The following is a 24,289-nucleotide window of genomic DNA, read 5'->3' on the forward strand; positions in this document are numbered from 1 at the left end:
CCAAAATTAGTAGTGGTGGTAGCTTTTGGAATTTCATTTAAGGCGCCAAATTCAAAAAATATCAAAAAAGCAGAAAAAGCATTTTTATATGGAGGCTATATGAAGGGGAGTTCTGGGGGGAAAATGAATATCGTTGGTAAAAACTGCCTGGTATCAGTATAGACTCTGTACCAAAATTGAACAGGAACAAAATCCTATCTTTATTTCTAGCGGCAAGAAAAACTTGGCGATTTATCCGGGCGATCCAGGCACCTTAACGTTAAGTAATTTTTTGGGACGCTCTAATATTTAAGAAACCTGCGCTGCAAACAGCCGCTCAAAAGCACACATCAAATTGAAGAAGAAGAAGAAAGTGTGTGAAGAAAAAAATTTCTGCAGTCTTTCGGAAGTGTTTGTCCGTGAATATCTGCCACAAAGTAACTTCCTCCCACCTGAAAAAGCCGCCCATCTGTCGTGCTAGAGGTGCCCATTAATTGAATTAGTGAATTTATGTGTGCTTAAGAAGTTGTGCCCCCCAATTGGTGGACAAAGACCAAGGAGTATGAGTGGAACAGGAGAGATGTGAATGGGTGGTGTTTATCTTGTTTTTATCTGCGAAAAAAAACCAAAGAGAAGGCATCTTGCGGAAGGCAAGTTCTAGCCAGATTGTTCTGAAGAGGGGCATAATTGTTTGTGATTTGAGAGATCGGGGACAAAGGAATCACGAGATATGGGGAAGCTATTGAGCCTCCTGGCGCGCGACGACTCAACGTGCTGCACCACCAAATCCTACGATGTCTTCCTGGACTTTGAGAATGCTGCACCCACGGAAACTGAGCGGGAGGTCTACGATGAGGTGGAACGTGTACTGAAGGAATCAGAAGCTGTTCTGGATGAGATTCAAGTCTACAAGGTAAGTTCCTTTCTTTTGTTTACATACATCCCTTCCCAACATCACCATGCGTTAGCAAAAGTCAAAAAAACATTCTCAAGGACTTCCGGGAGTTGGGTTTCTTGGGATTAATGCTCCGTCAGTGCGATGTAAAATAAAATGTTAATTCCAAGCAAAATTCACCTGATCCCACCTGAGCTTGTCGTGGAAAATAAATAGGGTCCATTGACGTTTATCTTGGGCACAGAAATAATCTTATCAGTTCCCAAAGAGGTGATAAGAATGCCAAAGCACACAATTATTGCGAAAAAATCGTCTTCTTGGAAGCACCTCCTGCTCACAAAAGTTGCTCTTTAGGAATTTCTTCTTATTGATTTTGGTCAGCCAGCTCCCAGCATCGCAAACCATCATCATTATTATTCAATGAATCATCTTCTTGTAAGAGAAAATTCCAATCAGATTTTTTTTGCATCATCCGGGGGTTTTCTCTCTCTCTTTTTATATGTGTGTGAATCTGAATGCTGAATAGGTAGCTAGAAAAGTATACTCTCATTTGAATTTGAGATTCTTTACTCGCAACCAAGGGATGGTTGGTACGGTTGGTACAATAAATGTGTTTCGAATTGTCTATCATCGATTTGCTGGGTGAGATAAGTCATCAATAACGTTGAGCAATGGTAATCGTACGTGCCATGCAAAAGTGTTGCAATGCATGCAGAATTTTTATTGAAAGCTTTTCTGTGATGTTAACCCTTTTGCGTGCACGTAAAACCTCGAAATATTGAAACATACAAGAAACATTTTATTCCTATGGATGCTTTTAGAGGATATTTCTTAGACAAAACGTATTTTTTTGGCCTCTTTTGTTTGAATTTAACCCTTTTGCGTCCACGTGAAACATTAAACATGTGCTCTTTTAATCTCGATATTTATTCTGTGGATTTATTTATTTATTGTTTAATAAATAAAGATGCTTTCAGAGGACTTTTTTTTTAATTTCGTATGATCCAAAGAACGTGAAAGGGTTAAGAGTCGTAAAAATTGAAGGAAAGTTCATTGATTCTTGTAAAAAGCAGTGGAATTCTTTATTGAACACTTATGTTGCTGTATTTTATAATCATGTACGTGCGTAAGACAAATAACTGAGAATTTTAAGAATATTGTTTTATCTACATATTTCATAAAAAATTATGTACATATTTCACATATACCTTTTGCTTTATCATAATTTACGCAAATCGTTGCTGCAAGTACGTATTAAATAACAGATAAGATTTACGGGGAAGAAAAATAATAATCCCTCACAGTGAATGAATAAGAACTAATCTGCAATTGGAAATGAAATATCTCATCAAAGAGGCAATTAATAAATTAATGTCTTTTCTTTGTGTTAGGTATAATATATATATATATATATTTAAGAATAAGAATTACACAGGGGCCGTAGCCATAGAGTGTATAATAAATTACAATTTTTTTTTTTTTATAAATTACAATAAAAGAGATACTTCCCAAATAAAGAAAAAACTTTGTCACCCATTAGGGGAACCAAATACAAATAAACTATGATATGTCTAATTTAAAAAAAAAATATAAAAAACTTTGACAATTTTTTTTTTAAAGAAAATTAGTGATTAAATGAAGAAATGCAGCTACTAAATAATTGTAAACTACAACCAAGTTTAGCTATAACTTCACTTTCATAAATTCAAATTCCATTACTCCTGGGACAAATCTTGTTTTTTTGTCTCCAAAAATCCAATTATGTCCCTTTAAAAATTCATTCAACTATAGCTACTACATTTTTAGTGTGAAATTTAAGAAATTTAAATATCTTCTTCAATTAAAGTATTCAAGGCATTTTTGATTACTGTCCCTGTAGAAGGGCTTTTTGAGATGTTACCGGTGCTAAGGTCAGCCTTAGCACCCAAAGATGTGCCTCCTATGGAGACACTCGAAGGCTGTCCATCCTTTGATGATCCAGGTTGTGCTTCATCAGTTTCCATTCTATCCATTCTCAATGACTCTACGAACTCTATGGAGGGAAGTCCCACCCCGTTGACTCCGGCAGACTCTGGCTTGTCTTGTTCATAACCAGGAAAGACAGTCTTCCCAGCTCCACTAATTTGCTTCCTCAACTTTGTAGCCTTCGATTTTGCCACGGTTTCAGCAAAAGATAAATCCATGCTCCGAGTCCTCATGTACTCCTGTTTAGCCGCAAAATATGAGATCTTCTGTGTGACCTTTATCTTCATAATAGAAAATTCTTGTTTGAAAACTGTGCATTTCCTGGACCACGAGAGATGATCCTCCCCACAGTTCGCACACACATGTTGATGTACACATTCTCCTTCGTGCTCGTTATGCAAGCACTTTGCACAAATCTTCTTTGCCATACGACATTTATCCACAAAATGCCCGTACTTCTGGCATTTGAAGCATCTAGCTGGGTTGGGTATGAAGGTTTTCACCTTGAGAGGGTAATAAAACGCGTCAATGGATTCTGGCAACTTCGGCGAATCAAAGGTCACAATAAATGTGCCTGTGTCGATCATCTTTCCTCCCTCAACTTTCCTCTTGATTGCTTTAACATCAGAGACATTGAATGCTTTAAGCTCCTCTTTTAGCTCTTCGAGAGGAATATACGTCCAATCGTAGCACGCAATTATCCCCTTGCTCTTGTTCATTGATGGGTGCCATGAAATTTTAACTGGTTTTCCAGCCAAATTCTTCAATTTGAGTAGCTTATCCGCTTGCTCATCCGACGCAATCTCAATAAGTAGCGATTTACCCTGCAACAGCGGTTGCAAACGCTTCACCTTCCCCACTAACTTGCTGATCTCTCTCTTCACCTTGAACACGGAGAGCGCTTTCATACTCTCACCATCATCACTTCTCTCAACAACCAAATATCTAGGGCTTTCACTCTCTTCTCCTCTCCCAAACACAAAAATGTTTCTATTCCTCTTACTCTTCTGACCACCAGAGTCCAATGGAGGGAATTCTGATTCCGTTATCAAATTCATCGTTCTTTTTCGGCCCGCGCCAATCGGCGCTGCCGCCATCTCACTGTCCTTTTCACTCTTTCAGATGAAAAAATTTGTCTCACTTAACAAAGGAAAAATTCAAGTCTCTTCAAAAAAGAAAATCCGTGAAAATCACTTCACACCTTTTTAAATGTTGATTTTAATCACTCCACAGATGTTGAAAAATTGTTCTGATTATAAAAAATCGAAAAAATCTCCTTTCTATCTTTCCAATAAGCTCAAAATTAATATAATATTAGAGAGAAAACTAGATGCGTCTATTCACTCTCGTGACTAATATGGAACTCGTGTTAGGTATAACAACTTTTATATCATGAAAAGCTCTAAGATAATCATAATTTAGTTTGATTAAAGTGAAAAAAAAAGAATAATAATTCAGTGAGGCAGATATTTTTTCCAGCTCAATGCCCCCTGAATCTTATGATTGGGTCTGTTTTCGAGTGATAAACTCATTGATTTTCAGGGTGTTGAAAGAAAAATCTCTGTGAGTTGTAAATAAACAAAGAGAGACCGAAAAACCATTGAACTCTCTGTGCTTGACGCAATTTCCTTTATTTTTCCCGTGAGTTTTTCGTCATTTTTCCGCACTCATGACTTTTTTTTCTCATCTGTTGGGACGTGTGTGCATTTTTTTGCACTGTAAATAGTGCGTGTGAGCCCTTCGTGACACAAAAGGCTGCTGAAAATGTGCATAAATGCAAGCAATTTTTCTGCAGCAGCCAAATTGATGAAATCACATCAATTGGTGCAAATTGAGAGCACGTCTCGAATCTCCCTCTCTTGTTACATTTTCTCTAGAGTAGCTGGTTGTATGTACATACAAACAAAAATCCTTGAGTCATCCAATCAGGTGTTTTTTTGTTGTTCATTTTATGCTCTTTGTTGTGCCTTTTTTCCACATACATAATAAATTGTAATTCATTCAACTAACCAATTTGGGCACTACCTCGATTAATTGCTACCAGCGTGCGCCGTGGGGAATTGAATTGATCAAATTCATTTCGCAGAGGTTGGAATGTTAAATCTCATTGCACCTGATCTGGATTTATTTTTTTGCCAATATTTTAACCTTCCACGCAAATCTTTCGTGCTTCTTTGGTAATTTCATTCATCACACTTTCGTGGAAGTTTCTTGCTCAAATTTCCTCGCGCGGAATGTTTGTTTTAGTTAAAAGCAAAATTATTTTCAATTTGGGATTCACGAGTGAGGCTTTTTCTGGTGCATGGCACGCACACACACACACGGGAATCTTTGAAAATTCCGAAACTCCAGCAGAGATGTACGTACAGCGTAGTATATACAGTGAGTCAGGGAGATAGCCCATAAGCAGCCCACAAATCTTCCCACAGAATGCCCATTAAATTGCCATCTCTCTATGTACAAAACAGAGACTCTCTTCATTCAAAGTATTTCAAGGTCTTTTATCGTTTTTTTTTTTTAGTTTCATGTCTTTAGCAATTCTATTGTTGGGCATATTTTTTTTTCTTCATCTGTGGGTGGAATTTGATAATTTTCCGGCAAACTGATAACGTTTTTTTTCTCTCAATTTTAAATATTATGCTTTTGGGACACGGTACATGGGGGAAAATAGTTGGTATACCACATTGAATGTTAAATTGTAATCGTTCTAAACAACAGATAGCCCGATTCCTATATTTTGAGTTCAAACTTGGTAAATATAAGGGCCTTTTCATCGTTAAAGCATATGCTTAAAGAAAATCGGGCAAAAAAAGCTTTTTCAATATAACTCGAGAAATTTTTGATCATTTTTGATCATCGATTTTGATCAGATTAGAGGTCCTAAAATCCAAGAGAAGCAGATAAATCAAATTACAACCCCAATAGACAACACTCCATGTTCTAGTATCCCAACTCACACAATTGGCAGACGTATTTTTACTGGTTCTTTCATAAAGCTTTAAGCAAGAGAAAAAAAAAACATGGCAAAATTCTTTTTTTTTTCCTATTTCTTGATGCACATTCTCTCATTTTGGTCTCTTCTGATGCACAAAGTCCGATGCATTTGAAATTAGTCAAGCCAGACGTGCTTCATCTTCACAACCTTTTTCATGTTAATATATTTTACTTTAATATAATTTATATTCTTCTTTGATGCGGAGATGAAAAGAAAGAAAGAAAGAAACATTCCACCTTCATTTTTAACCGTGTGGCATCTTGCAGAAAAAAATCATCTAACCGTGGTCAAACTTAATTGCTCGAAGTTTTTTTTTTCACTATCGCAATTTAATTGCAACATGGAAAAATTATTAAGGGGTCTGAGGGAGCATAACATTTCTACCTCAAAAGGTGATCAAAGCACTAGAATGGAACAAAAAGTTAATCTGTATATAAAAGTAATAATTCTATTGTATTAAAAAATTTATCTTCCTCCAAAGTATAAGAAGGAAGAAGTCTTATGCATCAACTACGTTAAATTCCTTTGAATTCAATGAATTGTTTTGTGATTTATGATTAAAAGAACAGTGTTGAAAAAAAAAAGAAGAAATAACAAATTTGAATTAAACCATTGAGGAGCTGTAAATTATAATCATGTCCGGAAGTGAAAATGTGGCAGGGAGAATAAATTCAATCGTGTGACAATTTGCAGGCAAAGTGTGGGGAATGCCAAAAGGGCGACAAACACACACAATAAATAAATGATGGAAATAATTTTATTGGCTCTGTTGAATGCAATAAAAAGAACTTCTAAAGTGGCTTTAATACATCGTCGTCGTCTTAAGGAAGAGAGAGCCCCAGTTGTTCGCTTTCAATTTAATAACAGTGCACTTTGGGAAGTTTTTAAGTTTTCTCCGCAGGGAGCATTTTCAAAAAAGGAAAAAAAAAGTTTTTTAAGCGTTATGGACTGATTATTTAATTTTAATGGATAATAATTAAAGATTTACAATTTTACAATTTTCCATTATGATCAGCAGAGAAAATTTTTTATTAAAGTTTTGCCTAAAATATAAACCATGACGTCACCAACTTGAAACATGTGCGCCAAAATTGCATCGATGTATTTTGACACAGTTAACATTGATGAAACATTTTTTAAAAATATCAACTTCGTTATAAGAAAACTTTATTTAATTGATTTTTGGCTAATTTATTTATACAGTAGAGGTCCACATCTAAGAATAATGGAGTGTGGACCTTCACTTTATGTAATTCTGTTCAGAATGAAAATTTTTATTTTTCAAAAATTATAAATCAAAAAAAATCTTTACTCCCTTAATAAATTAAGAGAAATACCTCACAGAATAAAACCTCTACGGAGTAATTATTCTAGGTAGTGTGAGGGAGGAATCACATCAACAGAGTTGCCATTTCTGGATAAATAGAATATATAGGTATTTTTTCACGATGCATTGCTCCATTCATCCGCACTTCATGATTCATTTAAAACATTAATGTTCTTGCTCACATGTGGTGTTTGTAAATATTTAGAAATTTTCATCGTTTGGCGCATTTCCACGTGGCCTCGGTTTTTGTTTATAAAATTTTCTCCATTCTGCATTTGTAGATTTATTGGCATATTTTTCGTGTCTTTTGTAACTCTTTTGGGAAACGCATTTTATCCATTTTTATTGAGTCTCTGTCTGGGCATTTAGTCTGATTTTGCTTGGTGTGAAAATATGTTCTGTATGTACTATGTGAGCTGAAAATGTGGGCAACATGTGACACAGAAATGGGTTCAACTTCCTTCCCATGGATTTGTCGTCGCGTCATTACGAGGCAAATGCATGCGATGATAAAGAGGCACATCTCAAAGTGAGCCGATTTGGAAGCTTTCGCGCCTCCCTCTTGACCTTTACATTTATTCAGTCTCATGCGCATATTTCTCTCAATGCGTGGAATTTGTATAATATGGGCATGAAAGTCTCGTGGACAAGACAAAGAGGAACCAAAATAGAGAAGCGTTGCGATTAGATCATAAAAGAGATTCTTCAAGGAGGGGAGAAGTTTTTTTTATCCGATCTCTCTGTGCGTCAGAGATCGAAAAAAAAGATGAAGATTCACGAAATGATGGTCATGGAGGAAGAATGTGCGCGAAGGAATTTTCAAAAATATAACATAGAAGATAGGATGCTCAAAGGCAGAAAGAAATCAAAAGAAAAATTACCACCTCAAATTCATTTCAATTCTTTTGGTCCTCTTTTGCAGACTCTTCTTTTGATTGTTTCATTTGAAGCGCAATTTAATTTCAAAGACCTTTTTCGGATGGCGTGGTGGTGAATCATTCTCCCCGGAGTGACGAAAGGGAATAAAAGAAGCGGAAGTCCAACGTTGAATACTTCCACTCAATTCCCTCATTTTCCCTCTTCTCATATTCACAGTCATACACAATACCCCACTCCCCCCCTCCATATCACCACCTCTGCCTCTAGCAAACTATTTAATTCGATAATCTTCTCACTCCAGTTCCTTCCCTCGGTGGCCTTTTTAAATGCTATTAGCATTTTCACTCGTATGTTTGCCGTATTTATTAATTTATATATTTTGCTATTTAGTGTTTCTTCGTTGCACTTTACACGCAATTCTGCACACTCAGACCTTCCTTATGTGCATGCGTTTTGTGTGCACAGAAGTTGCCACAACTACTCCAACTCTTCACCATCTCCATGATCGTATTTAAGAGTGGATTTTCACAACTTTCCGCCACATTCCATTTCATTTTCCGAGCTAAATTAACCAATCTGTGGGGTTAGTCTAATAAAATATGATTTAGCAGAAGATTACAGGCTCTTTCTTTATTATATATTTCCGGGAAATTTGTAATTTTCATGCTCAGAAATGCGCAAAGAAAAAGAATTTTAGTTTTCATGAAAATTTTATGATAAAAGTAGGAACAAAAAGAAAATTTTTCGTTTTCAGAAATTAATTTATTATAGTAAAAAAAAGACTAAAATTACTAAAAATAGTGAATGAATGATATTAATGGGTTTTCACATTGCGTCTCTTTTTAAAGATATTGTAAAATGTTTTAAAAAGTTTCCTTGAAAAGTCATTGAAGGATTGAGAAAAGAAAGTAAAGTCCAAGGTTAGCAAAGAACTTTGGGGTGCATTTGTAGACTTCATCAGGTACAGCTAGAAGTTTCTCATAAATTTCATATACATAAAAATAACATGAAGAATAGTAAGAAAATATATTTTATCTCTTTATTTATCGAGTTTAAGCTTCTTAAATAATCTTTTTTTCTCTGGATCTTAAGGAAGCAAACAGAAAATAATCTAATTCACATTTTTTTCGTTATGAAAAGTCAGTCAATAAGCAATAAGTTTCCAACCAATAACGCCAAATTTGTATTAGGAAGCTCTCATAATGTCTATGTGGTTTTTAAAATATTACTTCACTTATTTTTTTTGGAAGTTAATTAAATTATGAAAAAGTTTTCGCTCTTGAATTTAATACCCACCTAACGAATTTAAACTTGGTCGTGCAGAAAATTGATTACATTAAAAAATCATTCATAATACTTTATCTTCCACTTGCAGGAGAAAAAAATTAGCCAAAAAGAAGAAAAGAAATAATGAAGAAATCTCGATTTTTTTTGCAAAAAAATCTCTCGAAAATATGCTTGGAAATTCTATGAATAATTTAGTGATTATGCCCAACAAGATATGGCACAAATTATATTTCCCTTCTCGTATTATACCAAACCAGCTAAATGATAAAATTTATTGGGTGAAATGCATAAATATAAAAGCAGACTGACGAAATGTTGCTGGTTTTGCCCTCTTGAATGGACCACGCGTATATGGTGTTAAACCCACTGTATCTCCGCAATTTCAACATCGTATATGATTCTGTTGACGGGGAAATAATGTAATGTGGATGAGGGAAAATAAGAAAATTCGACAAGTACACAGATGTTGCGAAAGAATGAATTATAAATAGAATTTTCTCCATAATTTACAGAAAAAAAAGAGCGCAAAGAATTTCTTTGGTGAGCTCCTATTTGTGATGTGACAATTTTTCGACTTAATTTTGCATTTCTGGGGCTTTTTTTTTTAATTTTGGATTGTATGTGGATTGTTCCATTGCAGGGGAACGCGAAAATAGGGGGAATTGGGGGGAGTTTATAGGCCAAATCTCTCGACCGCAGAGGAATTTTTATATTTGGTTCTCCGCATTATATAGGGATGGAATTTGTGGGCTTTTTGTGGCGGGAAAAGAAAGGGAAAGTTGGCAATTTGTGGTTCTCTGGAGGGATGGGAGTTTCTATTATTGGACACTGCAAATGACATCATTGTGTCAGTTAGCACGATGGAAGAAGCACAGCGCGTGGGGTCGATGGATGGATTGTGGTGTGGTGACCAAAGAGAGTTGGATGAGATTGAAGGGAAAATTAATTCAATGCCACATTGTTTGGGTTGAGTTGATTGGCTCGTGGAGACTCCGGGAGGGAATAAATTGATTGGAAAAAGAATGTCATAGAGATGAAATTGTTCAATTGTGTATATTGTAATGTACTGTAGGAATTTCCAATTAAATTCAGATGAATTAAATCTCTTCGCAATAGGATTTGGTATTTTTCGCGGCAAGTGAAATTAATGAAGAGGTTGAGGAGGGATAAATTAATATTTTTCTCTTTTATTGAAATTAATTTTATATTTGCTTTTCAATTTCTTCTGCAATCAGTGACACAAATGCCAATTGATGCATTGCTAAAGTACACCTAATCAACTGCTAAAAACGATAATGAATTATGTACAAGTGTAAGATACACAAAATGCATTTATTTTATTTTTTATGTTGCAAAATATTTACATACTTTTATGCCTTTTACGAAATATTTGCAAGTTAAACATTAAAACAGAAATTTCAATAAATAAATTGAACAAATTGTAAAAATTTGATTTCATTCGGTGCAATATAATTATCTTTATGTACCTAGTGAAATATAGATTGTCTTATAAAATATGAAGCGTTAAGTTATGATGAAAGGAGTTTACCTGATTTTGTATGGGAAATCTCCTCAATTAAGGAAATAAACAAGGGCATGCATTGTTTTGTGGCGGAGGTTCAAAGACTAATAAATCTAATTAAATGAATTAAGTATAAAAATATCTTGTTATAAATTATTGATGAAGTATTAACGAGAATGCTTTTTAAAAAAAAGGAAAAAAAACACAATGATGACGTCATTTTATGCATTTTTAAGCAAATATTTTCACAATTTTTTTTATGTCTATAAAATTGAAACGTCTGTCTATCTGTGGCAAATGAATTCCTTCGAAACGGCTGGGCCGATAGTAATAAACAATTGGTATGAATGTAGAGGAGGCCTCCTTCATAGCGCCCAATAAAAATAAATAATAAAAATAAATTAAATTAATTTTTTTTTGTTTTAGGGAGCTGGTAAGGAGATTCGGGAAGCAATTGCAGATCCTTCACCACAAGTGCAAGAGAAGGCGTGGAATGCTGTGCTGCCGTTGGTGATAAAGCTCAAGAGGTGCTATGAACACTCATTGGAGCTCGAGAGGATTGTTCCGAAGCTGCTGGGACAGCTTGTGGGTGGACGCCTAAACCCGACGCAGCACCTTGAGACACAACAAGCGCTCGTAAAGCAGCTGGCGGAGATCCTGGAGTTTGTCTTGAAGTTTGATGAATACAAGGTGAGTATTTTTGCTTTTTTTGCGAATTGGATGTGAGCGTATCAAATTAATTGATTTATGTGTGTTGCAGATGAAAACGCCCGCCATTCAGAATGATTTCAGCTACTACAGACGCACAGTGAGTCGGCAGAGGATTGATAACACTAGTCAGATGCTCGTGAGCACAGAACTGGCCAACCGAATGTCCCTCTTCTATGCGCACGCGACGCCAATGCTCAAAGTTCTGAGTGAGGCAACATCCAAATTCGTTCGGGATAATGCCGACGATGTGGACAATACCACAGAGACACTTGGTACGATGGCCAAGGTCTGCCTGCGAATGCTGGAGAATCCGTAAGTTGTCCCATTTTATTCTTTTTTTTTCAGTCAATTCAATTGCTTGTTTTTGCCTTGTAGAAAACTCCTGTCCCAGATTGAGCGCGAAGAGACGCATTTGCTGGTACTACGGGTGATGGTGGGCCTCGTGATTCTCTACGATCACGTGCATCCTGTCGGTGCATTCGCCAGGGGTGCTCATGTGGACGTGAAGGGGTGCGTACGACTGCTGCAGGCACAGCCGGCCATTAAGGCGGAACCTCTCCTCAATGCACTTCGCTACACCACGAAGCACCTCAATGAGGATAACACGCCCAAGAACATACGGAACCTCCTGGCCGCCTAAATCTGTCTAATTTCTTCCTTTTAGTCAATCGTTTTCCCCCCTCCTCTCCCAAACAATCTCCTTTTGTCTTCTTCCTGAAACTATATTTCTCCTATGCCGGGATGTGAGCGTGTTTGCGTGAAGTTTTTATGGTGAAATGAAATTAAAAGAAAGAAAAAAAAAAACATTTAAATTAAATTTGCAACCTCTTTAGGAACATTTTAGTAGAATAAATTTTGTGCATTTTGCGAGATGAACGTTTTCGAGAGCGAGCGAAAGAGAGGAAGATTTAAAAGAAGATTAAATTGCGATTTTGATGAAAAAAAAAATTGTTAATAATCTATTGAATATTGTAAGTTTCTTTCTGTCTATATAAAATTACAACAACAACAAAAACTCGTAGGTTAAATTTAAAAAAAATTGCCAGGAGGATGTTTATTGAAAGAAAAAAAATATCTTCCTGCTACGAATCCTCCGAAAGAAATTAATCGAAAGTATTTTTGTGGAGAACAAATTTAAATTTAAATAAATTAATTTAAAAAAAAAACATTGCTAAAGTCACGAAAATCGTGAGAAATAAAGCTTTTCGTCACAATTTTTGCAAAGAAAAAAATCACAGATTTTAAAGAATTTCTTCGAGCTCAAATTCACTCTGCCGGATTTTTTTTTGTATAAGTAAATTTAATTTTTAGGCTTTTAGAAAAAAAAAACGAAGTTTTATCACTTTAACGAGTATTTCTGATATTTTATTATTTTTTTTTCGTGTGAACAACAGACCATCTTTATATACTAAAGAGAACCACTAATGCAAATAAATTAAGTCAATCTTTAAGGAGTTTTTTTTTCAGAGATTTCAATTTTTTTGTTAGAGATCTTTCAGCAACAAGGCCCAAATTCAGAAGCTATAATGGACAATGAACGATCACGGTGCTGGTCTATACTGAAGGACAACTCTTGAGACGTTCTACCAACATCAGTGTTGCCGCATTGCCAAGGAATGCTGAGATCTTCTTTTAAACGATTTTATTTAAATAAAAGTTAAAAAAAAAAAGGTTTTATTAAAAAAAAAGAGATTTTGAGTGGATTTTTTTATAGTATTTAAAATACAATGTTATTTTTCGTGGACAAAAGAAAAAAAGAATAAGTTTTTGATCATTTAGTTTAGTTAGTTTTGTTTTTTTTTTTTTTTTTTATTTTAAAGCTTTACGGCCCCAGCCTTTTCAAGCCACAAGGCCAGTTAGTTTTGTTTGAAGCGTTTTAAATTTTTTTTCACAATTATTCTGTACTAATTCAGAAATATTTTACTTATTTTTTTATATCTTTATTATTTTTCGCTTAAATTTAAATTGTTTTAAGTAATTTTCGTTTCTTTTTCAAGCTGTTAAACAAATTAATCTGATTCATCTGATTAATTCGTTCTGGAGTATTGAGGTTTCTAACCTCAAAAGTTTGACCTTCATTTTCTCTGAAAAGAAAGTATTTTTCCAAGTTTTCTTTCGACGACCTTGAAGTAATGGAACTTCCCTACACACAGATATAGAATTAATCACGAAATTGTGATTGAAAAATGTCGAATTGGCCACTTTGGCCAGCAAAATCCTCCATGGGTTAAACGAGAAAATTATGCCGAAGTGACGAGATTCTCGTGCCGAAAACATGTCGAGAATCTCCGAGAACTTTCTCCCAAATCTTCTTCTTCTTCATTAAAATATCGTAAACTGTTTTGTTTACGTTTACGTATTTCCAGTGCAGTGGAACCAATCCCAGTTTTTCCATCAATTTCTGTGCGGAAAATGAGTTTTGAATAAGGAAATTTTGGGAAATTAAATCCCCAGAAGTGTTGCTAAACGACAAAAAGGACGAAAAGCTTTCAAAAACTCCAGAAAATTCATCTTTTTCCCTGAGATATTGACAATATGGTAAGAGTGATGAGGTTTTGATCCTCCTGGCCAGGAAGAGGAAGCTTGGTTTATTTCCTTTTTTGTGGATTTCCAGGTTTTCCTGAAGGCAAACATGGAGACACAGAAGACAACGAGTAAGACGAGTCTCCTAAATAAGATGCTGATGAAGGCGTGGCGCGAGAGATGGACAGACTGCCAGTGGGGTATAAACATCAAGACGGTAAGTGGGCTAGTGGAGCTTCTTTGGGGTAATTTCTGTCTTTGCAAACTCCTTCATGATGTCTATTTGAGTCCTGGTGAGTTTTCGTGGGATGACCACAATCACAGTTACGTAGTGATCTCCTGCTTCGGTGCTGGAAAGATTCTTCCGGATACCTCGTCCAGGAAGTTTGAGTGTTGTATTACTCTGTATTCCTGGTGGAATTCTCATTTGATGATCTCCATAGACACCACGTAGGGTGACATTGTGACCCAAGAGGGCTTGTGAGAGGGAAATTTCAATGGTGCTGTGAACATTGAAGCCCTCCTGGCGGAATTCCGTGCCCGGGTTGACTTTGAATTTAATATTTAGAGATTTATTCGGCTCCAGCGGGCTGGGAATGACCACAGATTGGCCCGTTTTTAAATTCTCCGGAAGTGTTACTTTCACGTCCTTTTGGATCTTTCTCTTTCCCGTTCCATTACAAGATGGGCAGTTCTCGCCACTTTTTCTAATTCTCCGGACACCTTCACAAGCCAAGCAAGGAGCTTCTAGATTTAGGCTAATCACTTGACTTCCTCCCCGGATAGTCTGAAGGAAAGTTACCTCAGCTTCTACTTTTTCAGCGGAACCATTGAGCTTTGGGAGCTCGTTGAAGTATTCCCGAGTAGTGATGATTTGTTGGGATTTCTGAGTGCTGCCCTGATTTTGCTGAACTCCCCGAAATTCATCGAGATTGAGAAGTTTCCTATCAGTCACTCCAAACTTGTCGTACAGCATCCTCTTTTGCTGATCACTCAGCACTTCATAGGCTTCCACAATGTCCTGAAAGTGCTTCTTTGTCTCCCCCCTCTGGCCATTTGTGTCCGGATGGAAGATCTTTACCAGACGTATGTAGGCTGTTTTTATATCCTTACTACTTGCACTTCCATCCACTCCGAGGATTTTGTAGTAGTTCTTCGGGGGAAGACGCCTCAACCACATTGAAGTGGAATAGAATTTTCCCAACAACAAAGAATTTTGCAGGAACTTCCCCGTAAGACTCCACATGGCAGGAAATCCATTCATTTCCACTGTTTTTTTTTTGTTTCATGGCAACTAAGATGAACAACTTAAACACTTTTTGAATAAACTTTTCTTCCCGGAACGATTTGATATGTTCCCGGAAAGTGCCATAAGTGGCTGGAAGTTGTGCAGTGATCCTGCCCATTGCATGAGGAAGTTTCTAAGGGATCTTAGGAATCTCCTTTTCATCACGCGGCTGAACATTGATTACATTTAGAGGTCAAAATCTGAGTCTATAAAAATGCTTCACGCAATCGTAAAGGGGACTTCCTAAATGGACAGATTTTAACTCTTCAATGTAATCAAGGATCAGCCGGGTGTTGAAAAGAAGATTTCTAAGATCCCTTAGAAACTTTCTGTTACAATGGGCAGTATGAATAATCAACCTCCAGGCACTTTTGGCACTTTCCGGGAAGAGAAGTATATTCAAAAAGTGTAGAAGCTGTAAGTTGCTACTAAGATGGGATTTTTTCTTCCCTGCGCATGTAGGTCCTGCCACGAGGCGTAAGTGGGGATGTCTACAATTTAGCTGATTGCATCCTGCAGCAGGCTGTAGTTGGATCAGGTGCAAATCAGCTGGTTTTGTCATACTTGAGGCATTCCCTGTGCTCGCATTTAATCTCCCACGCAGCTGTCTTGAAGCGAATTTCAAAGTACGATGGGCTGGATAAGCCACATTGCGTCGCGGCGCTTCTGGAATTTCTGGAATCCATCATTGGTGGCGTTACGTGCTACGGAAAGTCTGAGGAATCAATGATTGTTAATTCCGTCACATCCCTCGTCTTTTGGCTCATGCAGGTCTACGTACAGGCCGTGAGGATGTCCTCCGGTGCAGGAGAGGCCAGTAGTGCATTTGATTGGGGTAGCATAACGAGATGTGTGGGGAATGTTCTGGACAGCGTGGTGACAAGTCAATTTCTCATGGGAATCCTCTATTTGGGCAAGCAGGAGGATGCTGAATTGTTTGGGAAGATTTCCAAGAAGTACAGTGAAATTGTGGGGTTAGCTGGGACAAAAGTTCCCACCATTGATGAGGCTTTCCGGAAGGTGGCACTCATTGAACTCAATCATCTGGATATGATTGAGTTGGAACCGAAATCCGTGGAAGCCATCACGTACTGCCTCCAACCGCTGCTTGCCGTTGAGGTGCTCCTCAATCCCAGTTCAGACACCCAAGTCTACGTGGCACAAATGTTGATGATTCAACGCCTCAAGGGCTACTCAACGCCACGCCTGTACTCCGAACTCATTAGGGCGTGCTTGATTTCCCTGAATAATGTCAGTGGACCCAATAGGGAGTCAATGTGGTGCGCATTCACCTTCATTAAGCTCCCACACATCCTCAAGCAACTCAACACCCTCAGTAAGGATTACGACGAGAAGCTGGACTACTCTCCGGATGTCATTGAGGCACTCGAGATGCTCCTCGAGGATGCTCCAGTGTTGGATTTTATGGACACAAAATGTGTCTGCAACACCGTTGAATGCTTCATGACGGAACTACTGAAGCAGCATCTTGTCACGGAGAAGCAGATCAGTATGTTTGCCTCCCGCAGGGAATCCATCACGTCGAGCCTTCAGAAGTTGGAGATAAACAATCAGCAACCATCAATTGTTAAATTCGTCATTCGCGCTGAACCACCCCTGGCGGGTATTCTGAAAACCCTCAGTACGGACTACAACAAAGTCCAGGAGGCTCTGTTGAGTATGCTGTGTCAGGTTCTCTCGGGCAATAGCTTCGAGCTAATTTTATCCGTTGCCACGGTGGAGGGGAAGCTCAAGACTTTCGTGTCGCGCCTCATAAAGTGCAATGAGTGCTCAAAGCAAGTTCCCGGTGAGACGGGAAAGGCTGCCCTCACACGAGCTGCCCTCTTTGATGTCTCCTTCCTCATGCTGACTTTCATTGTGCAAACTTTCGGTTCGGACGTGGTCCTGGACGAGGGTGGGGATAGTTTCTTCGAGAAATGGGTCCGGGAGTGCATGGTGGAGCGCAATAAGTGCAAATCCCCAATGAATATGGTGCAGCAATGCGATCAGACTAAGGTTGATGAGCTCCTATTGCATCTCCACTCTCCGGATTCGTACAAAGTACCCTCGCTGAAGTGGCATGAGGTCTGCAATAACATCCCCGGGGTGCTGTACCATGTTCTCCTTGCCTGGGAGAATGGGCAATCACCAACGGATGTTAAGAACATCCTGGACAATATGAAGGTTAGGGAATCTTCTTATTTCTTCGTATTTTCCGAGTCAAAAAAAAGGAGAATTTTTTTATTTAAATATTTCTTTAGGTGAAACTCTGCGCATATTCAGTATGCGCTGCTTCGTGGCTCTGCTCATACCTCCAAATTGTCTGTGCGGATGATCTGTTAAAGCCCATGAATATGGTGCAACAATTCCTCACGGCCATTGCACCGGAGGAAATGGCACAGCAGGAGAACTTCAAGGAACGCCTGGGGTTAACGTTCCAAATTATCCGGAAGATGCAGCATGATTTCCATCCGGCTGGCAATCCCAAAATGCGTATGGCACTTACGCACAATCTCGTTTCGGCAAATCCACTCACAGAGCACTTTGGGGACGTGTGGAAGGGTGTTCAGGAGCGTGGATGGCTTCCCGTGGATACTGCTCAGACACTTGAGAGTCTTATGCAGTCATGTGGACCACTGTGGCTTGTCACGAAGCTCGTTCAGGAGATATTCGCGTGCAAGCACATCAGCGATATGACACGCGTGATGGATATTGCATTCGCCATCATGCACCTGGACATTGAGCTGTGCACAGTGGCGCTTCTCTCGGAACTCCTGCCCATGTATTTGCTCAATAAACTCCAAAGTGCTGAGCTGGTGGAGCCACATTCGACTATTGTGGCACGATTGGCGGTCTATGCGATCCTGTCGACGCTTGAGAATCCCGCAAAGGTGCGCAAGAAGCGCTCCCGGACAGCTGATACTGAAGATGCGGGCGACGGTGTTGGGCCACCGTCTAAAGCAAGAAAACTCAATCCAGATCTCATTGCTGGGGACTCCTGTTCGAGTGATATGCCTCCCGAGACGGTCATTAGTCGTGAGCCCCCTGCTACGGTGGCAGAACCTCTTGCCACGTGCTTCCAGAACCTCCTCAAGATGTTTGCCACATTCGTTACGACCGATGAATTTTCGCCAAAGGTAAGTTTTATTTTTTTTTAATCAAAGATTTTTTAAAACTCGAATATTCCCAAAACGGTTGTAAAGTTACAAATTAAAGATTTTCCCCTCTTATCTTTAAGGTCCATTTCATCTTCCAATTCCTCGTGCTGCTTGTACAGTGCGGCCGGGATAGAGTGAAGCCCCTTTTGAGACTCCTCCCAGTGGGATTTGTGCAGAATCTACTGAAAATCATTGTGACGGATGACTTCACACCAGGTCTCATTCTGCGCCTGTATGATCTTCAAACATCCCGTCAAGGAGCCGTTGCGGATCTCTGCCTTCTTCGGAATATCCAATTACGGAAGGAAAGTATTCGTCTTTAAATGTGGTAAGTCCCGCAAATCCTCTCACTACAACAAATCCCCCCTTAGCCGGAAAGTAATAAAACAATTTTTCGGCTATTTTAAAATGTTTTTTTTTTTATTAATTTTATTTTATTTCTTGAATATAAATAATGCTGCGTTATAATATTATTTGATTGATTATTAATGATTAAAAATGCAAAGATCCCAATGATCTGGGATCAAGGGATGAACTAGGATGAAGAAGAAGGAAGAAAAATCGGGAGGTAGGCTCCCCTGTATTCTTAGTTGAATAGTGCATGCTCCTGCTTGTAGACAGCATGGTAGGCATTGCGAATGAGGACGTAGGGGAAGCAGGACTCGAGGAGGTCCATAGTGAGGAAGGGTGACTCCTTGACGATCTGATCGAGGAGCAGGTAGATGGATTCACGATTTCGCGTTGCCTCCTTGTCGGATTCCTGTCCGAGACGTAGAAGGGAACTACTAGCTAGTGCCAGGAATTCCTTCATACGATCCTCAATGTCATTCTGCCCACAAATTGTGAACATTGCTCCGAAGATGTTGTTCACGGCCAATGCCATGCAGTGGGTGTTGTTGGCATGGGCCTCGAGGGAAGCGCGATAAAAGGAATTCTCATTGCGTGCTAACTTTGGAATGGAGACAGCTACAAAGACCATAAGGAGGCACGCAATGAGGTGCTCTCCGTCATCAACTTCGGGTTTCTGTGAACGCAATGCCGATGCCAGGGTGGGATCAACTTTGCACGGCAATCCAGCAGCTGAAGCCATCTCAGCCACCACTTTGATGGGATCACCACCCGGAAGGTGCTCCTGAAAATCCTTTACGCTGCTCACGAGGAATGGAATACGCTGCCCCAGGGTATCCAGCAGAGCTTCCTGCGCCAATTGTCGGAAGCTCAGAATGACTCCAATAATTGTCATGCGCTGCAGAACATTGTCAACCTGCTGTAAGCGCTTAAACTGCTCCTTCATCACTTCGGGCTTGTCAAAACTCGTTCGTAGTGTACTCAGTGTCTCCTTATTCATGAGAACCATCCGTTTCAACTCCTGCACTTGATTGGCAATGTGCCACATTAGTGTTTCATTTAGCAACTTTATCCCATACGGCCCAATAAGTTCAGCCAATGCTCGAAGCTCATTAATGTCGCTAAACTCCTCCGGATTGAAGGGAATACACCCCTCAGGCGTGATACTGACAAAAGCTCTCTGATTCACGGAGAACACAATATTCCCTCCAGATACACGTCGAAGGAGTACATCAGAGTACCAGGTGTTGTACAGTGTAGCCACAGTCTTCTCCCCATGGCTATCATTGGCCTGTGTCTGCTGTAGCAGGCAATTGTTGAAGACACGCGTAATGTCAATGTGAACGTAGTTCTCAACAGTCTGCAGAACATTCATGTAGGCATGCACAGAAGCCAGAAGTTCAGACGGCTTAGCAATCTCCATTGTATCTGGATTGTACATCACCATTCCCACCAAGGCGCGTGAGAAGCGATTCTCCAGATGTTGACACAGATACTCACGCGGTGCAAATGCATACTCCCACACATTGACAGTTGGGCAGTAGTTGATGGCGAAGCAGAGCTCCGTCAGAGCCATGTGGAGTTTATCCATTGTTGTCAAGTCCTCACGTGTACGGCGGTGACTCTCATCACCAGGTTTACGGATGTCATCCAGATTTTTCTTGACCTTTTGAAAGGAGGAAAAGGAAATTCTATACAACTCCAAATTACAGGTTGGTAGGTCTAGAATTCGATGTCTCCGAACTGGACTTCAAACAAACTCGACTTCAGGAATTTGGAGTTGGGAACTAGACTTCAGACTACAAGATTTGAAAATACAAGCCTGCTTTAATTGCAGACTTCAGACTAGATGCCTCAGAGACTTAGGACATAAACTTCAGAAGTTAGGAACCAGACTTCAGGCTACAGGAAGCAAATAAAGACCTACCTTATCCTTCTTCTTCCTGCTGGCAGATGCCGAAAGAATCTTAGCGCAGTGCTTTGGTAACAGTTGATCCGCCATTGTACACTGCTCATCGCAGATCGTCGTAATGATGTTCTTCGCCTCTTTGGCCATCTCATCCAGAAACATATTGACAACACTGAGGGATCTCTCACGAATATGATGCCTCTCTTCGGGACACATCTCATGCGTGCAGTTCTGGAAGTGACTACAGATGAGCGGAAAAGCAATTATATAGCGATTCTGTGCTGGAAACTCCAGGCACATGTGAAATTGATCCTCAAACATTTTGCTGTAGAAGCAAAAGATGGACAGATCAGACGTTTCAACGAGAATCTCATCTAAATTGTCCACCATTTTTGTATGAAAGACCATTGAGTCGAGAAGATTGGCCAAGCCGACGTGATCAACAATACGAATTGGAGACTTGGCGACACTCATATACGTCTGAAGGCGGAACCAATCAAGACGGAATGCTCTGAAGTCGAATGTTTCATTCTCCTCAACTTGCTTCACATTTAGGCTCGATGAGCAATTGTAGAGTGACGATAGGATCAAGCTCTCATCCTCAGGGCACATCTGACAAAGGGGGAAGAAGGGAAGTTTTGTGGTTGTTGTCTCTGTTGTTGTAATGGAGGGAGACTTACCTGTAGATTTTGCATCCTGAGATTGAGATCAATTGAATCATACCCTGAGAGGTATTGCACGTAGAATCGCTGCATAACTTGGCTGTACTTTCGCACAAGAGCTCGGAGTTCTTCCATGTGGAACAGAAGCTCCGGTAGCTGCCTATCCACGAGATCCTCAGTGGCCTTCCCCTTCCCCTTCATAATCGGTGGGTTATCGTTGTGACGTAGCAACCAGAGGACTTCATCGCGTGCAAAGGAGAGCCCAATGAAGATCAGCAAAGCCTTTGGACCCAGCAATCCCGGTTGATCGGTGAGAATGAGCGCGAGCTCCTTTAGTGCTGTTCGCAGATACTTCCGACGTTCACGATGAACAAATGAAGCCTTCTGTATGGCCTGATTGTAGCAGTCCTTCACCTCAGAAATGCGCTTGCTGTAGCCTTTGAGCCCGTCGAAGCTCGCTTGAATGTACTGATGAATGTGAATGACCTCATCGCGGAAGAGTGCAATGACCCAGCTTGAATCCAGAGCTGCTGTCCAAATCTGCATGATTGGCTGCGCATTACCCAGCAGCTGATGATTCAGCATAAGACCAAAGATAATCCAACGGTCCATTGTCTCCAATGGGACGTACTCGCAGGACATTGTGTCCGTTTTTGAGGGTTTCAGCAGCATTGCTGGATTCCCAACCAAACTAAGAGTTTGCATCTCTCTCCATTTATCCACGGGCAAGTTTCTCATTGGATAAACCTAAAAATGTTTTTTTTTTTTTAATAATTTGTAGTGTTGAAGATTGAATAGCCCCTTATAGTTCCTTTGGGGAAATTGATAGGTTTAGTTTATAGTTAATCGCAGTAGGCGTATTCTTGCATAAAAAAAGAAGTGAAGTCAAAGAGACGCTAATATAAATTTGTGAAAATCATATAAAAAACTAAGTAATTTGAAAATATTTATGCCGCAAAACGAAGAATAGGCAGTAATAGTTTAAATGTTTTTATAGGAATTTGTCGGCGCCAAGAGATGGTAAAGATATTGAGTGATTAAAATAGCTGATTGAAGAAAGGTAAAGATGGTAGATAATGTATATATAATGAACAAAATGTAGCTAATTAATATTAATTTTCAAATAGGATTTGATGAAAGACAAAAGAAAGGCGTGAAGGGATAAATAGCGGCTAGCTAACAAAATAGGTAAAAATAATTTGTAGCACATTTAGAAGTAATTTAATTAGAATAATTTGTTGCAGAATCCCTCACTCATTCACATTGGCCCAACTCACTTGACCTCAAACATTTTGCTATTTGGCGCGCTCGCCAATTTATTGAGAATACCATCCTAGCCACCCACCCACACCGTAGATCAATACTTTGGAATTAAAATAAATATACAGTCCACAACAATTGAATTGCGATCCCTAACATGTAGGAATGAGCATTTATTTTTTTTTAAACTAACCTTTGTTAGGGAAATGAGGGCAGATGAGAGGAGTTTGTGGTGTGGAATGAATTCTTCTGATAGCTTCTTAATGGGCACATCGTACTCAATGATCATCTGCCCAAGACGCGGGAAGCTGGCATCGCTGCTATTGTGCTGCATCTCATAGGCAGCATTGAAGAGTCCCAGGACTGCTTTGCGATCCTCAACACGCGAAAGGAGAATCATGAGAGAGACGTAGGTAGTGACCAAATCCAAGTAGTTGCGTGTGAGTTCAAAGTTCACCGTGAGATCCAGATGAATCTGACATGCATCCATCGTGGTCAGAAGCTCACACACGTGATCCTTAAAGTCCAGAAGATCAACAAAGGTGTAGTAGTAGAGGGAGAGAGATTTGATAATCTCCGCCTTGATGTTGGTAATTGCTGTTAAACCTGCACAAGGATAAAAATCCCATTTAAACATTATTTATTCCCTACATTAAACAGCAGCTGCTTCTTTTTCACCTCCTGATCTCTGAATTACCTTTGACATCAATGTTAGGGAAGCGCTTCACGATAAACTTAATGGAGGATTCGAGGGATTTATCCGAGAGGAATCCCGGTTTAGATTTCGTATCTCCACATGCCTTCTTGATGTTGTAGATACGTGTGAGGATACCCACACCGCGATCATTGAGAATAATCAGCTTCTCGGTGATTTTCTGCTGATTCGGATTCAACTGACGGGCCATCATTTCCGGACACAGTAACCCTTTTCACTTCTTTTCCACAAAAAGATTCCTTTGTATGCCTCTCTGCAGGTGATTAAAGTTCTTTGGGCTCAAGCTCAAGAGAGAATCTCTATTGCACGCGGGTGTATGTAACTCCCTTTTCCCGGAAATCCGGGGGTGTTGCAGGTTTAATTACAAAGCAAATTGCAGTGTGATTCACGTAAGAAAACCACGAATTATGAGCATTAGACAATGGAATTTCCCTATCAACATCTAGCAGGACACCAAAGGGACACAATAAACGGAGATTTTCCTCTTAAAATAACTCTTTTTTCCGGAAAACTGGAAAAATAAAAAGGAGTAAACACCGCCCCAAAATAACCACGAAGTTAACTGAGGGTGGTGAATTTTTCTTTCATTGACTGTCATGTTGTCTTGGATAAAATGTTAACAGTCATTTTGCAGTTATTTGAAGTTGTTCAATTAATTCGCTATAATTTTTAAGATTAAATTTTTATCTCTTTTTTTTTAATTTTGGTGATACTAAAATAAAAAATTATTTTAGTTGGTTCATGCAAAAAAGTTTACAGAATTCAAAACATTCGTACCTAAGGTTAAAAGGAAAAAGACGAGAAGGATGGATTTGGGAAATCATAAGTCTTATTGGAAAATTTATGTTACCCGGGAAAACATTCAT

At 39.1% G+C, this 24,289-nt stretch overlaps 3 protein-coding genes and 1 long non-coding RNA gene across 4 annotated transcripts; 3 read left to right on the forward strand and 1 right to left on the reverse strand.

Moving 5' to 3' along the window:
• The first annotated feature begins 321 nt into the window (after positions 1-321).
• Positions 322-13,011, forward strand: LOC129793122 (CYFIP-related Rac1 interactor B). The gene is made up of 4 exons (XM_055832774.1): positions 322-892; positions 11,276-11,539; positions 11,610-11,872; positions 11,936-13,011. The coding sequence occupies exons 1-4, from the start codon at positions 710-712 to the stop codon at positions 12,198-12,200; spliced, it is 975 nt and encodes a 324-aa protein (XP_055688749.1). The 5' UTR covers positions 322-709; the 3' UTR covers positions 12,201-13,011.
• Positions 13,012-13,901: 890 nt separating this feature from the next.
• Positions 13,902-18,938, forward strand: LOC129793121 (mediator of RNA polymerase II transcription subunit 24). Its single transcript, XM_055832773.1, has 5 exons — positions 13,902-14,098; positions 14,175-14,300; positions 15,834-17,555; positions 17,633-18,508; positions 18,610-18,938. Exons 1-5 carry the CDS (start codon positions 14,096-14,098, stop codon positions 18,850-18,852), a joined length of 2,970 nt encoding a protein of 989 aa, XP_055688748.1. The 5' UTR covers positions 13,902-14,095; the 3' UTR covers positions 18,853-18,938.
• LOC129793120 (membrane-associated protein Hem) lies at positions 18,920-23,996 on the reverse strand. The gene is made up of 5 exons (XM_055832772.1): positions 23,406-23,996; positions 22,902-23,314; positions 21,467-22,195; positions 20,805-21,398; positions 18,920-20,543 (listed from the first exon to the last, which is right to left on the reverse strand). Exons 1-5 carry the CDS (start codon positions 23,614-23,616, stop codon positions 19,116-19,118), a joined length of 3,375 nt encoding a protein of 1,124 aa, XP_055688747.1. The 5' UTR covers positions 23,617-23,996; the 3' UTR covers positions 18,920-19,115.
• On the forward strand, positions 22,235-22,851 carry LOC129793123 (uncharacterized). The gene is made up of 4 exons (XR_008750887.1): positions 22,235-22,380; positions 22,446-22,508; positions 22,576-22,636; positions 22,693-22,851. It is a non-coding gene; the product is annotated as an uncharacterized LOC129793123 (long non-coding RNA).
• Positions 23,997-24,289: the final 293 nt, after the last annotated feature.

The sequence above is a fragment of the Lutzomyia longipalpis genome, chromosome 3, assembly GCF_024334085.1.
Source record: "Lutzomyia longipalpis isolate SR_M1_2022 chromosome 3, ASM2433408v1".
Taxonomy (NCBI): Eukaryota; Metazoa; Arthropoda; class Insecta; order Diptera; family Psychodidae; genus Lutzomyia; species Lutzomyia longipalpis.